The sequence below is a fragment of the Trichosurus vulpecula genome, chromosome 9 (genome assembly GCF_011100635.1).
Source record: "Trichosurus vulpecula isolate mTriVul1 chromosome 9, mTriVul1.pri, whole genome shotgun sequence".
Lineage (NCBI taxonomy): Eukaryota > Metazoa > Chordata > Mammalia > Diprotodontia > Phalangeridae > Trichosurus > Trichosurus vulpecula.
This window is the reverse complement of record NC_050581.1, coordinates 45,069,996-45,086,410: the sequence shown is the minus strand read 5'-3', so window position 1 is coordinate 45,086,410 and position 16,415 is coordinate 45,069,996. Positions and strand designations below refer to the sequence as shown.

Here is a 16,415-nt window from a genome sequence, read left to right as displayed (position 1 = left end):
GATGTGTGAGCTATCGAGATTATTTTTAAGGACACCCCCAAGACTGAACCTTGTTTATTGTGTCATTAGTCACAGTTTGACCCACAAGTTATATTTAGATTTATCCTTATTAAGTTACATACATGATCTGCTCACATGTAAATTTATTTTTTGGATCCCAATTTTGTCATCTAGCATGGTTTATTTTTTTTTTGCTTCCCAGCTTTGTGTCATTTCTAAGTTTGACAAGCATACCTTTTACATTTTCATCCAGAACAATTATAAAAATGCTCAAAAAAAGGTCAAGGGCATATCTCTAGGACATTTCATTAGACTGGAGACTTCCCTCTTCCACCTCCCCACTCCCAAAAAAATAACTATTGAAGAAGGCCTATTAATGACTGTTCTTTGGACCTATCATTCAGCCAGCTAACTGTACTATAATCTTAAACACATCTCTCCACTTTATCCATAAAGACTGCATGAAACATTATGTAAAATGCTTTGCTAGGTAAAATACGTATCTAGTATTCCCTTAACATACCCGTCTAGTTACCCTGTCGACAAAGGAAATGATGTTGGCTTGACATGATATATTCTTGACGAAGTCATGCTGGTTTTTAGTGATAACCACATTTCTTTCTAAATGCCCACAAACCATCTTTTAATAATGCAATCAGAAATTTTGCTAGGAATATAAATCAAGGTTACTAGCCCATAATTTTCAGATTCTACCCTCTTCCTTACTTTGAAAATCAGGACAGCACCTGGCTTTCTCTAGTCCTACAGCACTTTTCCTGTTCATCTGGTTCTTTCAAAGATTACCAGCAAGGCCTCAATGATCACAGCTGTTAGTTTTACGATTGCCCTAGGATGTGATTTGTTCTGGTCTACTGTGTTGAATTCACTGAGGGCAAGTAGGCTTTCTCTTCTCCTCTCCTCTCCTCATTTACCTCCAGTTTCAACTTACATTTACCTATTTTTGTTCTATCCTTGCTAGAACAAAGATCATTTTCCTTGAGGGAAAGGGGAAAAAACAAACACCAAAGCAAGACAAGAGTTAGGTAGTTTGGTCATCTCACCAACGTCTGCTATCATCATCCCATCTATCCTACTCTGGGCAGCAGTGTATACCTTTTATGGAATATCTCTGGACTTGAACATAATTAAACAAACACAATCCATTTTTTGTCCTTAACATTCATCATCAACTCACTCTGGGTTTTAGCACTCTTAACACAATTTTTTTACAAGACTATGCTAATCTTTCATATCCATGCTGAGTTACTTGCCTTTGCGTGTATTTTCTATAAATGTCTTTGTAAAATCTAAGCTGGCCAATGAGTTCCTTAAATGGTCCTATTGGTCTCTTTAGGAAGCTCTCCTGCCTCCTGCCAATAGGACCCATTTCTCTTTACGTCTTCAGAATTTCATTCTTGAGAGCTTCCTATCCAGCCTCTATTGGATTCTACAGAATTTTACTTTTTCATTTTTTAAATTAAATTTAATTATACAATTGTACATCTATAGCCTACATCAGATTCCTTGCATCTTGGGGAGGGGAGCGGGGAGGGAAGAAAAAAAAATTGGAACTCAAAATATTATAGAAGTGAACATTGAAAACTAGAAAATAAAGAAATACATTTTAGAACAATAATTAATTAAATTTTATTATTTTCCAACTAACAAGCATTTGTCTTCTCTTTTGCTTTCCAGCCTGCTGATGAAAGTTAACAGATAGATACCTTTTATGTAGCACTTTAAGGTTTGCAAGTCTTTCAGGCTTTATATACATTATGACTATCAGACCTTCTGGCAGCTAGGTGGCACAGTGGATAGAGTGCCAAGCTTGGAGTCAGGAAGACTCATCTTCCTGAGTTCAAATCCAGCCTCAGACACTTATTAGCCACATGGTCCTGGGCAAGTTACTTAACCCTGTTTGCCTCAGTTTCCTCATCTGTAAAATGAGCTGGAAAAGGAAATGGCAAACCACTCCAGTATCTTTGCCAAGAAAACCCAAATGGGGACATAAAGAAATACGACTGAAACAAATGGACAACAAAATGACATAGTTGCAACCACCCTGTGAGGTAGGGACTATGGCTATGATTATCTCCATTTTCCAGGTAAAGAAACTGAGGCTTAGTGAGCCTATCTTGAATACAACTAGTAAGTTTCAGAGGTGGGATTCAAAACTGGGTGTTTCTTGATTCTAGGTCCAGCATCCTTTTCACTACCCTGTGCTGCCTCTCACAGAGGTGAAGGAATTCTCCTATTGTTCTTATTCTTAATTCTGCTTAGCTCTTCCTTAAAGTGCTTTTTTCACCAACCTGTAAAGATATATTCTCCCAGACCTTTCACTTTCTTTTTTAGGATGAGTACAAGTTTTCATTTTGTACACACATAAAAATTACTTGGTACTGAAAGAAACACAAACACTTCTTAAGGTCACTGCAGAAGTCATCCTGCCCTCTATATTTTGGTTGAAAGCCAAAATCTTGGCCCTTTGTATTATTTTTGGCAGTTCTCTTGACTAATCCTTCTGGCTAAGGACATTTCCTTATGCACCCTCCTGGAGGGCTCCAGAGACAGGTTTAATTTTTTTTAGAGTAGTCTTCCTCTTCCACAGATAGAATGATGGTTTCTGCTTGACTTCTTTTTTCTCACTCTGAGACATCAAAACCGAAACAATGAGCAAGTGAGGCTTGGGAAGGGCCCTATTATGGGCCAATCAGTGAAAACCAGAGTGATTTGGGTTTAAAGGTATAGTCAAGCAACTCCCTTTAAATCACAATGGACTTTAACAAAGCCTGGTTTTCCAGAGCTATATTTCAAGAAATCATAAATGAAAAACTACTTGAGACAAAAGAGTTAATTGTCACCTGGCACAAAGTAAGAGCTTAATGACTGCTTGTTACTGCCTGCCTGTCTGAATAAAAGCTGCCTCCTCTCTCAGGATCGTTACAGTCAAATATCCTCCTCAAGTTCCATCTCTGTTATATCAAAAAAAAGAGGTAAAGGTGGAAAAAGTCAATAAAGTCAAATAAACATCCAGTTTATTCATCTTGCTTAGACAACCACAATTAAACTTGAGTGATTTTTGTCTGATTTAAGATAACATTTGAGTTCATAGTCTCAGAAATCATATACTTCTAGTTACCTGTTCTCCAGTCACTTCTGTCCTCAGTCAGGGGGAAGGACCATAGGCAGATGAAGAAGCAACAATGGATCCTAGACCCTATATGTACGGTTCCCCCTGCTACCTTTAACCCCTGATTTTTAAATCCTCAATCTCAGCCCCAATTCCTCCCTCCTTTCCCATTTCTGCCTAATCTGAAAAAAAAAAAAACTAGTGCGGTGAATAGGACATGGAAGAGCTAAGTCCAAATCTGGCCTCAGACGCTTACTAATTATATGAGCCTAGGTAAGTCACTTAACTACTCTGTGCCTCAGTTTCCCTGGTATCCCATAAAATGAGGGCATTGTACTCAAAGGATTCTGGGGTCTATTGCAGTTCTAAATCTATGATGCCTGATCCTATGAAGCGGTTTAGGGATCTGAGCCTTTTCATGTAGATTCTCAAGGAATGTTAATACTCAAGTGTGTTATGCTCAGCATGTATGTAATTAGGAATTCTAAACCTGGGGCAAATTCAGTTGATTAAAGGTCTAACATATCAAAGGTCTTTTGCATAATGGAAGTAGACTGAAGAGAGAGGGGTAATGGGAGGTGGAGAGGCTAAGAAACTCCGAATGTAGCAAGGAGCTGGGGTGTTAAAGAAGGACCTTACAGAAGACTGTAAGCCAAGTACCAAGCTTATGGTGGAGGGGGGGAAATAATCTGAATAACTAACAAACATTGGAACAGGATGGTGAGAACTTTAAAGGAGGAGAGGTGATGCTGAATGAAAGTGGTAAAAGGAGGGCCCAAAAGTGACAGAAGAGAGAGCAAGATGTGTGCCAACCCTTCCTCTGGGTCCTGTGTGTGAAAGAAGGTGCAGCCAGCCTTTCATCAAGTGCCAAGAGATGTGTGGTCTTTAGGAGAATTGTAGGTTTCATTAAGCACCAGGAGATGGAAGAAATACTAAGGAAGGGTTTCTATAGTTACCAGAGAAAAGGAGAATAGAGAATCACACAAACTATGGGAGGCATAAAGCTGTTTATAATGGTAGGAGATCGCAGATAATGTCATGCTCAACTTGCACTATTCCAAGTATCTTACCTGATAAAAGTCTCCAGGTCAGATGGAACATTGGAGGCAGTCTATACTGGTAAAATTTCAGGCCAGAGGAAGACTACCACTTTCATAAGAATCTGGGATGGGATAGAAGTCAAACTACCTAGGAAGGTCATAGACAGCTAAGCTACTGTACAAGGGGACATGTCCCTACCCATATCAGCACCTGAGGCAAAGCCCCAGTTGATTTTTAGAAAAACATAGATTTGCATGAATAATGAAGAATGAAATTAGCAGAACCAAAACAATGTTATAAACAGTAACAGCAATATTGTTTTAAGAATAACTTTGAGCAACTAAATCATTTTGATTACTATAAATACCCAGATTAACTACAAAGGATCTATGAAGGAAGTCGCTACCTACATCCTGAGAAAGAACAGATAAATAAAAAGAACATATATATATATGTGTATATATATATATATATATATACATACATACATTCATAATCGTGTCTAATAGTAGCCACCTCTAGGGTGGATGGAGGAGAGAAGAAAAAAGGAAATAAAAAGAAAATTACATGATAACTTTAGTGTACATTTAAAAGAAATAGTAACGTGCATAATATATTTGCAGTTTTGTGTACAATCATCTTTTTTATTCTACTATGTTATCAAAATAATTGTTTTATTTCATGTATTAAAAATAAATACTTTTTTTAAGGAAGACAGTGGTTGAGCCAAGAAGGCAAACAGTAAAATTTTCTCAGGTTTGGTTGAAAGGGAAAGGATCATAGGGTTTGGGGCAAGAAGGGAAATTAAAGGTCATCTAGGCCAGAGGGGTTAAACGTTTAGCCCAAGGGGCCATATGTAGCCAACAACACTCCTGAGTATGGTCTAAACCATATTAAGATCCTGATTTTAACATACCGATGTAGTAATAAAAAAGAAATATTTAAACATGTGTAGTTTTCTAAGGCAATATGCACCCCATAAAGATCCTCATGTACAGTTTAACGAACCATGTTTCTATTTGAATTTGACACCACTAATCTAGTTCAACCCATTCATTTTTGTTTTTTAGCCTAGACCCTAGACCTATAATTTCATTGCACAGCTAGATGGCTCAGTGGAGAGGGCACTGATCTAAAGTCAAATATGGCCTCAGACATTCATTAGTTGTGTGACCCTGAACCAGTCAAACAATCCTATTTGCCTTGGTTTCCTCATCTGTAAAATAAGCTGGAGAAGGAAACGGCAAATCGCTCTAGTATCTCTGTCAAGAAAATTCTGGGTCCCAAAGAATAGGACACAACTGAAATAACTGAACGATAGTTTCATCAGTATAAGGAACTCCCAATGTGATAACTTCCTCTACAGATGAGCAATGGCTTTGCAATTTATAGGCTTAAAGAGTTGTTTGGAGTAATAGTCGTAGTAGTAATTATGATCACTATCATCATTATCATTATAACAACCACTTATATAGCACTTACCGTGTGCCAGGCATTGTGCTTTGCAAGTACTATCTAATTTGATCCTCACAACAACTTTGGTAAGTAAGTTCAGTAGATGAGGGAGCTGAGACAACCAAGATTACATGTCTTGCCCAGGGTTGCACAGCTAATAGGTGTCTGAGGCAGATGTGAAAAGTTAATTGGCTAAGGTCCAGAGGCACTAAGGGTCTGAGGTAGGATTCAAATCTGAGTAATCCTGACTCTAAGCCCTCTCTTTGTCAGCCCCATCACACCATCTCTTCATTTTACAAATGAGAAAAATGAGGCCCAGAGTGGGAATACGACTTCACCGAAATCACACAGGCAGTAAGTATGACTCGTACCCTGGTCTTCTGTCTCCAAATCCACTACCCTTTTTGCTCTGCTATATTTTGTCTTCCACACCAACATTCCCACTCTATCTTCAAGGGCTTCCTAAACTCTTCTAGAGAACAGCAGGCTATAACAAAAGGAGATAACTGACTGCATCAAAATACTGTCATAACTATTATAATGGCATTGTTTTCCACAAGAAAAAAAATGAGCCTCAAATTAGTAGGTCTGTCATGTTCCAAATTGTTTTTATTTCTAAAAATGTACTTTGACATGTGGACAGCTTTTATCTAACTCAAGACCAAAAAAATGTGGCTTTCCTCAAAACAATAATGATGATAGTTCACATTTATACAGAGCTTTAAAGTGGCAAGGTGCTTTGCAAATATCCTTTCATTTTATCTTCACGACACTCCTGTGAGGTAGATGCTTGTATTATTTCCATTTTATAGATGAAAACACGGAGGGTCAAGGGAGTTAAATGACTCCAAGGTCACACAATTGTCTGAGACAGGATTTGAACTCAAGTCTTCTTGACTCCAAGTCCAGAACTCTAACCACCATGCAACACTATCTTCAATTCAATAAACATTTTTAAGTGCCTACTATGCTCCAGGCATTGTGCTAAGCACTAGGGATACAGAAAGAGGTGATAGACAACCCCTGACTTCAAGGAGTGTATAATCAGGGAGCAACCACTTTCTTAGGAAGAGAATACTTTCTAGTTGGTTATACTTTTACTTAGGTTCTACTCCAGTCTCATCTCTCCTGTGGATTTAGGAACGATCACTCCTGGAACCCAGGTTCAATAGGAGACTCTCAGAAACCTTTATCAAGACTTCATAACACTGATCACCAATTACCCAACTGCGCATCAGCCTTCCCCAACCTGAGGAAAGTTGGAGGAAAAATCATCTTCTGTTGTCACCTCTCTTTATGAAGATTCCTATGGTATGCTAGTAATGCACGGTAAATTTTTCCATCCTTAGTCTTCTAAAGCCATTCAGTCTTGGCAGTAACCCACAAGTTATTTTTTTAAGGTTTAGAACACCTCAACAGGAAGTGTGGCAAGTCACTAGTAACTTGTTTCCGGAGGCTGAGGATGGCAGATCCCAGAATAAAACAGTATTATACAGCATACACCTTCACATACCGTGCCATCATTGATATTTCCAGAGGTTAGGTCTTTCCAAGAAAAAAAGATTACCTAGAACATGAATGAGCCCTATATATCCTGTAGGGGGATATTTCATCCCCTTTCCTAATCGGTCTTTGTTTTGTTTGTGTAGATATGTCAGAAAAAGAATTTTTTTTGGACTTCTTACCTGTTTTCCTTTCTGTTGTCTACATGTGCTCTCCTTAAATATGAGCCTTGGGAAGTGTCCATGGGCAGAGGAATCATCAGGGATTACAGCCCATCACTGATGCCTCAGTGAGGCTGGACAGATCACATTTGCCAGCTGGTAGGTACATACACAGATGTACAGTTCCACATGTACACACGTGAACTTGGACATACTCACACGTGTTACTGTACTGTATACATGCGTGCAGTTGGACAGGCACAAACACTAGAACTTTTCTGTACTTTTCAAAAAAATTTTTCCAAGACATCCAAACAAAGGATCAAGAAAAGCCATACAGTACCTTTGGGTGACTTAAGTGTTGCCCAGTCACCATCACAACTTCCTAAAAAAATAATAATCGAAAGATGCTCAACTGTCAATTGTATTTCCCCCTTCCACCCAGTGCTCACCAGGTCCTCAAATCCAAGTGCCACCCCAAATCCTGTGGGATGACATAAACCTGCAGGACACCTTAGCTGAGCACCCCAGGGTTAAACTGTAAACTCCTGGAGGTCAAGATTGGGTCTGTGAATTTAGATCCAAACCAGTAATCCACACATGTGAATGTTTGATAACATGGATCTGCATAGATTAGGATCTGCATGCTATTTACTTCTCAAAAGAATTGGGCAGATGGCTGATTTATACCAGTGCAAGATAAAACATTTAAGGGTAAAACAGAAGAAATCATCTAAATGGAGTGGAAGAAATAGATGCTTTGGGGCACATGACTTTGCAGACCACAGAACTTCATTGATTTCAAAGTTTTCCAACAGCAAAAGAAAAAGGGTAACATACTGAATCATAGTTTTCATATTGTAAAATATGAAACCTAGGCATTGATCAATTTTCTTTGCTGATATTGATGACTAAAGAATAAAGTTGGCAACTTTTCACAAGTGAGATAGCAAGTTGCTGAGCCATGTTATTCATTCAAGGAGGGGAGGGAGAGGAAATAATGTATAATAGGCATGAAGAAGGTGGATCCCAATTTCTCCCCCACATCTCCTTCCTATTATAAATTCATTACAAGTTCCTCTTTTAAAGTGTAATTGTTCCTGGGAGGTATCAGTCATTCACATCGTATAGAGAATTTAAATTAGATCATCAGACAACACGTATTTCAGATTGACAATGAAGGAATGGTAATTTTAATTGTGGAAGGCAAGACGTATAATTTTTGGAGTATGAAAAATTTCTTAGCTCTTCTGCAGACCCAAATGAAGGGTCTCTAGATAGCATAAGGAGAAGGGATGAGAAAAGGGGAGAAGGGTAGAAAAAAGAGGTGGGAGAGTGTCAAAGGCAAATACTGCCCTACTTTGTTCTTCTCCCTAAGTCCTTAGGGTCATTCTTCTACTGAAAATCATTTGAGGTTTTGCCTCTTGTTGCTAAGGCCTTAATAATTAAAGGAAATCAGGTGTGATACATGGGGCCTCAGTTTCCCAGGGTCTAGTTACCCTCCCCCCAAAAAGGTTAGGTAAAGTTCCCATGATTGTAAGCTATCAGGTAGCCTGTCTACAGGTAACCACTTCCTGACCCTCACCATTTACCATCCCCTAATGCAGGTGACCCTCTAGACTCCCCAGCGTATATCTGTTGGCATTCTGAAGGAAAGCTGCCCTGAACCTTTCCCTAAGAATCACTGCTTTTGACACCCCCAGAGAAACCATTTTGCTAGTGCCCCCCCGAAATCCCGTTATATGTATGCTGTATCTGTATGTTCTTATCTCTATACATGTTGTTTAGCCCTTATTAAATGCTTGTTGAATTGGATTAGGCAAACCCTGTCCCACAAAGAGCAATCTGGCAGTGGCCAAGGCCCCCTGTGCCTCTGGATGTAGCATGACATAAAAAAGCTTGCCAAAGCTTCCTCAGTGGCCCAGGAAGATCTAGAAATCTGGAAGGGAAAAGATTTTAAAGAGAAGCCCAGATCCTCAGACGAACTCATGAAACTGCCTGGATTTGATATCCTAAGAGCCATCAGGGGCCAGGCTAAAAGAAATGATTAACCAAGCCAAGGTCCGGGGGATGAGGAGCAGCAAATCAGTCTGCTGTCTGAGGGCCAACCGCTGTGGCACTCATCCTGGGGCAAGGCTGGTTTTTTAATCTGGTGTATAGTGACAACTTATGGAAGTAACAACCTTGATTGTCATTCAGTGGGCTCCTGAAAACAACAGAACATACTCTTGCAGAGTACACCCAGTGAAACGAGCTCTCTGCTACTTTATCTATGGCTTAAAATGAACAGCACTGCAGAGGTTTCAGGGGGATGCAATTATGTGTGGAGTGCTGACTTCCTAACACTTTATTAGTGCAGAGTAAAATACAACTAGTGAAGGGTACTTATAAGGGACTTTCCATCACCTTAGTCAAGGTCAAGGACCAAGGATGAAGAAGGCTATATGCTTCCTGACATAGAGGGGAAGGGAACTAAACATGCAAAATGAGACACATTTTTGGACATGACCAATGTGGTGATTTATTTTCTTTGACTCTGCATACATGTTTCATTTTGTTTTCTGCGGCAGGGGGGAGGGAGAGAGGATTTTTTAAATAAAGAATCTATAGGAACATTTTTTAAAAATTATGTAGACATTACAGACCTCCCAAGAAAATATTTTGGGGGGTAATGTGCCTCCTACTAAAAGCCATTAGTTAGAAAGTAAGAATGGGCTCATTATCCATTTATGACTTAAACTAATAGAGATGAAGTTGTTAGACCAGGATCTTTTACATCGTGGGTTGGGAGTGGGGGTGGGGAGGGGAAGCATCAGGTCGAGCTCAGGGTTTGGTTACTTACATGGTGAATATTGCCTTGCAAGCATTTTCCCTTCCTAGTTTTGAGACAGTTCCTATGTGTCTCATCTGAGTACTCACTTCTGAGCTGGGGGCCAGTATTCTGGCTAGAACACTCACTGCCTCTGGCCTCTATGACAGCTATCAGTGGCAGACAGGCTTAGGAAAGAATATGGCTATTTAAGCCAAGAGAAAAGCAAATCTGGTAAACTGGGAAGATTTGGGCAGACTTACCAAAAACAAAAGAAAACAACTGCCTAGTATGCTTTGGTGCTCAGCTAATAAACTTTTGGGAAGGACTCAATGTCATGATATTGAGACCTCAAGAGAATCAGAAAACGTGAATAGGGAAAGATAAAATGTTTTAGACACTTCTGAAATCAGTGGACAGCAGAAAAGGAAAAGAAAAGGTGATCGATTTAGCATGCATGTGATCCTCAAGGGGTGCTTTTCTCATAGGAAAACAGATACTTTCAGGGATTTGTTCATATCAGACTGCAAAGGGCTCCACTGATAGATGCTCTGCTGTGGACAGGAACTCTGACTGCAGCAAGAAAAGATTACAGGAGGGAAAAAAGTGGAGACAATATAAATAAAATGTTTTAATTTTCCTAGTCAGTACTGCAGAACTCCACTATAAGATGGTCATTATCATATGAATTTGGAGGCAGTGTGGGTTAAATAATCATAGGTTCATAGATCTGGATCTGGAAGGGATCTCAAAGATCAGTTAGCTCCAAACCTCCCCCCGCCCACATTTTACAGAGGAGGAAACTGAGACCTGGTGAAGTTAGTGATTTGCCCAGTATCCAACGAGTAACATCATTGAAGCCATCATACTTTGCCACTGGTTCTACCTAAATTGTTGCTCACTCTAGGCAGGTGAATATGGCTCAGGAGACTAAGACACAGCCTCAAACAAAAAAATAAAACACCGTTAACATAGCTACTCATGCATGGAAAGTGAATGTGGGCTGAGGCTGTATGTTTTACATTGTGACAGACTTTTTTTTTCAACTTGGGATGATCTCCAGTTGGGATAGAGATCACAGGGCATCAGAGGGAACAAACTCTGAGTAATCTCAACTCCTCTAGTGACTCAGAGGTGAGGAATGATGTCATCAGGAGCAAAAGAACATGTATGCATAAGGCAGGAATCACCGCTATTGATCTAATCAGTGTCCTGTCATCAGGGTGGGGAAGCAGGGAGACTAATTGGAGAAAAGGATCAGCTGTATCAGTGGAGAGGAGGAGACTGATGAAGTCCAAGAAAGAAAGAAGATTCATAGGACCATAAATTTAGAACCGAACGAAATCTCGAAAAATCATAGGACCTTAGATTTAGTACATCTAGCCTAGTAGCTAGTTCTTCCGGAGAGTTCAAATCGGGACTCAGACACTTAACTTTGAAACCCCGAGCAAGTCATTTACCCCTGTTTGCCTCAGTTTCCTCATCTATAAAAAATGAGCTAGAGAAGGAAATGGCAAGCCACTCCAGTAACTTTGCCAAGAAAACCCCAAATGAGATCACAAAGAACAGCAGCAGTCTAGGGATAGGAACTGTAATTTCATTGCTATAGAGCAGAGCTTCTTAAAATGTGGGTCATGACCCCATGGGGATCAGAAAAATTTGGCAATAGTACAAGGTTTCTGAACATGCAACAACCAAAAATTAATTCAAAATCAAACACATAATGAATCTGAGGTGTTTCTGGCAGCACTGGTCAGTGTTGGATCATGCAACTTCACAGCAGCCTTGGCTCTGAACACAAAGCATGCGCACTTTGCACTGTGTGCCCTCAGGCCACGAAATGCCAACGAATGTTGTGGAAACATGAAAAGGGGTCACAAGTGGATAAAGTTTAAGAAGCCCTGCTCTAGAGTACAGAGAATTTAAATGACCTTCCCAAGGTTACATGGCCAGCGTATGTCAGAGGAGGGTCAAGTCTTCCTGGTTTCCAGGCCAGCTCTCTATCCATTATGCCACTCTCTCTCGTTAGTTTGACCCTCTCATTTTACAGACGAGGAAATGGATGCCCCAGAGGTTGAGTGCTGCCCGAGCTCAGACACTGACATCCAGAGAAGGAGTATCTTCTCAGAAGTGAAGGGGCAAATACTTTAATAACTAAGTCTGCTTAGGACCAAGGTTCCCACCAATGACCTTTGGTTCTTTAACTGAAGTCTTCATCTTGACTAATAAATGCCTTGTTTTAACATAAGAGAGGTGTTTCCAGAAAAATATAAATATGTTTAACTGCTACCTTTTAAATGCCCTAGAACAACCCTGTGTTCTTTATTATTAAAATCAGAAGTTTCTAACCTGGGGTGCACAGACCCCAGATTTTGAGGGTCCACAAACTTGGAGGGGGGAAATATATCTTTATTTCCACTAACCTATAATTGAAATATAGCATTTCTTTGCTATGGATAGAGTGTTGGACTTAGGATTCAGAAAGATTTAAATTCAAGTCCTGCCTTGGACACTTACTAGCTGTGTAACCCTGGGTAAGTCACTTAACTCTCTAAGCCTTAATTCCTTCATCTGTAAAATGGGCATAATGATAGCACCTATCTCACAGAATTTTTGTGAAGATCCAATGAATCAACATATATAAATCACTTTGCAAACTTTATAGAGCTACATAAATATTAGTTATTATTTTATTGATAATATATGTGTATATATATAAAGAGATAGATATATATGTACACATATACATTGTTGTTGCTGTTGCTTGTCCTTTGTTCTCAAGAGGACCAAAGACATCAGGAGGGTGACGTCTTGACTTGCAAGAAGGATGAACAATAATCTGTGAGTAGTAGTGGCTGCCCTCCCCCAGGGACCCAAATGGCCAGTTCCAGTTGGGCAATGCTGATCATGTGTTTGTGTGTGTGTGTGTGTATTATTTTGAGAAGGTATCTCTAAGGATTTATCAGATTGCTAAAAATGTCCGTGAGTGTTAACAATGTTAATAACTCTTGATTTAGAGGGATCCTACAGTGAATCCTTTTATAAAGTCATTGTGAGAATGATTCTCTACATTCTAAGTTAATTAAACTGTCAGATTTTATAAATCCAGACTTTTATAAAGGGGATCTATTTAAACTAAAGCCTATGTGCATTAGAATCTCTCAACAACTATCGTGTTCCTTTCTCAATTGGCCAAAGGTTGACCAGTTACACTGCTACTATTTACTGCCTTTCTTTGGGGGGGTGGGGAATCAAAACTATCTTCTACATTTCCAGCTCTGTTTTATACCCTAGCCTCTAGCAGGCAATGGGAAGGAGCTATTGGGAACAGTCGGTAATCAAACTGACAAAATCTCAGAGATTCAGCTACGCTTGGATACCTCTGGTTGGTGTCTAGGCACTACAGATAAGGAACACACTAATTACCACATGCCTGCTTCAGGTAGTGGGGCTGATGCTTGTCACCCATCACAGTGAGAAAATTAAAGTGATGGGACAAGAGTGATGAGAACCTATGAGAGCTGATTGTTAAGCATAACTGGTTGCAATTCTTACTGCCTCTCCCTTTGCACTTGGTCATGGGCCATGTCCAGAATTACTATTGTTAGCATAGGAAGCTATGGGATGAAGGCAACTGGGTAGGAAAAAAAACTCATTAAGATGTAGAAAAGTATCTTATATTCAAACTCTTAAGATCTTTCCCTAAGGAACTGACTAAATTTATCATTCAAGATAAACTGCAAGGGAGTGAAGCAGAAACTAGAGGGGAAAATGATCAAGACTTCAAAATAATTTCCTTTTCTTATAAGAGAAACAAATAGCATAATTCTCTGCTGTGTCTAGCTGAGTGGGATTCCTCAAGATCAAAGAGGTGTTTTCAGGGATCTTTTCAACTAAGCCAGGCATGTTCAATGAATGACCCTTCAGAGCCTGATTGGTGACCCTTAAAGCAAGCATGAAGAAGAAAATAAAATGTCTTGTGAATTGTGCTGCTCCTGTGGTTAGAAGTAATAACATGTTCTTTGAAAGACCTAAAACATTAGAATGTGGAGGTACATAAAAATACTAAAACCTGCCAGCCATAGAAAAATTATTTGGATAGCAACTTATATAAAGTTTAGGGAGAGAAATGTATTGCTGCCCTTTGTTGATGATACAGAATTCTATCTTCTCCTCTTATCAGTTTTTCCATCCTTTTCTCAAATCATTAAAATTGCATATCATCATGAAACTCTAGACACCCAAGGAATCTTTTCACTCAGCTTAGGAGAATGAGTAATGTGTTGCCAACAGAAGGTAAATTGCAGCGTTCATGAACTCTGAGGCCTCTTGTAATGTTGAGATTCTAGGTTTCTATAATAGGGATAAATTTCCATTTGTAAAAAACAGGGTCAAACAGGTAAGGAATGGATGCTTTTCTAATGGCTAGAGTTTGGTTTGCTGAGCCTAAAGTACTTCTTCCTCTGGGTGCGGGAGCAATTTATACTGTAGCTCCCTGGTGATTTTTAATTGTTTAGTAAACCTTAAAACACAGCAGATGATGAGTTATGTCTCAGTACAACGTTTTGATTAAAAGAAATGGCTTGGGAAACAAAATTTCTGTTTCAAATGTTATTGGAAATTTTTTTTTAATGCCTGCGTTTACTTTTATTGCCTTATTAAATAAAAATAGAGAATGGCAGATAGGCTTAGAAGAGAATGTGGCTTGAATCTGATCATGGATGATCACACAGAGCCATGTTGTCATCATTCTGTACCCCAGTTCTTTTTTTTTGAGGAGGAAGGCAGGGCAATTGGGGTTAAGTGACTTGCCCAGGGTCACACAGCTAGTACATGTGTCAAGTGTCTGAATCCAGTTTTGAACTCAGGTCCTCCTGACTCCAGGGCCAGTGCTCTACTCACTGTACCATCTAGCTGCCCTGCACCTTAGTTCTTAATATCCAGGATTATAGGCATAGAAAATTGGGATAGATATGTGACAATTCTGGGACGCTTTTGAAATTTAATGTTTTTTTAATAGTATGTAATTACCAGATTTCTTTGGTTGATTGAGTCATTTGCTTGCTTAGCCAAAACATACTAGTATTGAAAAAAAATTTCAGAACTACTGCCTAGTGTCTAGGAGTACCTAGAGAGGGACCTAGAGAAGAGACTAGAACTACAAAGATGGAAGTACATAGAGGCATGCCTTACCTAACATTACTTGATTTCATGAAAATGTGGTGTTGGGTGAAACAACATTACGGGGGCAGTTAGTCCATAAACATAAGGGGAAGCTGAAGCCTAATGGCAGGGAGCACTAAACTACAAAAGGAAGATGATGAGAAATAAGCATCAAGATATAGAAACTGTCAGGCAGGGAATGGGAGCCTTTAAGCCAGGAAAACTAATGATGTTAACATCCCCTTACCATAACAGCCTGAGCAAATAGGTCGATTCAACTCAATTTGATAAGCAATTAGTAAGCATTTACTCTGTTTCAGGTACTGTACCCAGTACTGGATCCAGATCATTAAAGTGGGGTGGTTTTAATGCCTTAATAGCATTATTGAAAAAATGGTGTGCATCTGGGCGGCATTATTCTGGGCATGCCTATAATGAAAAAAAGTGAATCTCTTCATCGACTTAACTGGGGTTGGGTTCTCCTCATTTGTTTCAGTCAATGCTATGGAAAAGAAAGTTATCAAATGCTTGAAAAGGATTTTTTCAAAGCACCTGGAAAGTCTGTCTTTTTATTTAGAATATGAACCAGTGCATGCAACACATTCATTCAAAAGAGAAAACAAGCATGGCATTTTCAGGGCTTACCCACAGCTTTTAGGGAGGCATACTTGTTCAGTTCCTTGCCAGGAGGCTGCTGTTCATATGGATTGGAGATCTGCCCCAAGCTGGGATAGGAATGGGGGTGAGACATCTGTGGGAGGAGAGGGGAGGTTGGCACTGCATTGTTCAGTTGAGTGGCATCTGTAACAAACAATAAAGAGAGAAAGACGGTCAAAGACAGGACTGACAGATTCCTACACCAAGCCAAATTCTTTCTCCTTGTCCAATCAGAACACCTATTCAGTCAGTCAGCAAGCATTTCTTAAGCAGTTACCATGTGACAGGCACCGACCTAAGCGGTGGGGATAAAAAGAAAAAGAAAACATAGTCCCTGCCTTCAGAGAGCTCACATTCTCTTGGGGGAAGAATATGCAAATAACTAGGCATATAAACGATATGTACACAGTAAAAATGGAAGTTAATCTTAGCAAGAAGGGGCTGGCAGTGGGTAGGATTGGGACATACCTACTATATAAATTGGGATTTGGGCCAA

At 39.6% G+C, this 16,415-nt stretch overlaps 1 protein-coding gene across 2 annotated transcripts in view; it reads right to left on the bottom strand.

Moving 5' to 3' along the window:
• Positions 1-16,057, bottom strand: part of LOC118831889 (protein shisa-9-like) — a 43,857-nt gene extending 27,800 nt beyond the window's left edge. The window contains exons 1-2 of one of the 2 annotated variants that reach the window (XR_005009159.1): positions 15,908-16,057; positions 7,640-7,675 (exon numbers count right to left, since the gene is read on the bottom strand). Coding sequence is in view for 1 of the 2 variants with exons in the window: in XM_036739359.1 (XP_036595254.1) it covers positions 15,908-16,013 (106 nt within the window). In the remaining variant the exon portion in view is untranslated. Of the gene's footprint in view, positions 1-7,639; positions 7,676-15,907 lie in introns of those variants that run through there. The other variant, XM_036739359.1, reaches the window with a different exon arrangement.
• Between the last annotated feature and the right edge of the window lie 358 nt (positions 16,058-16,415).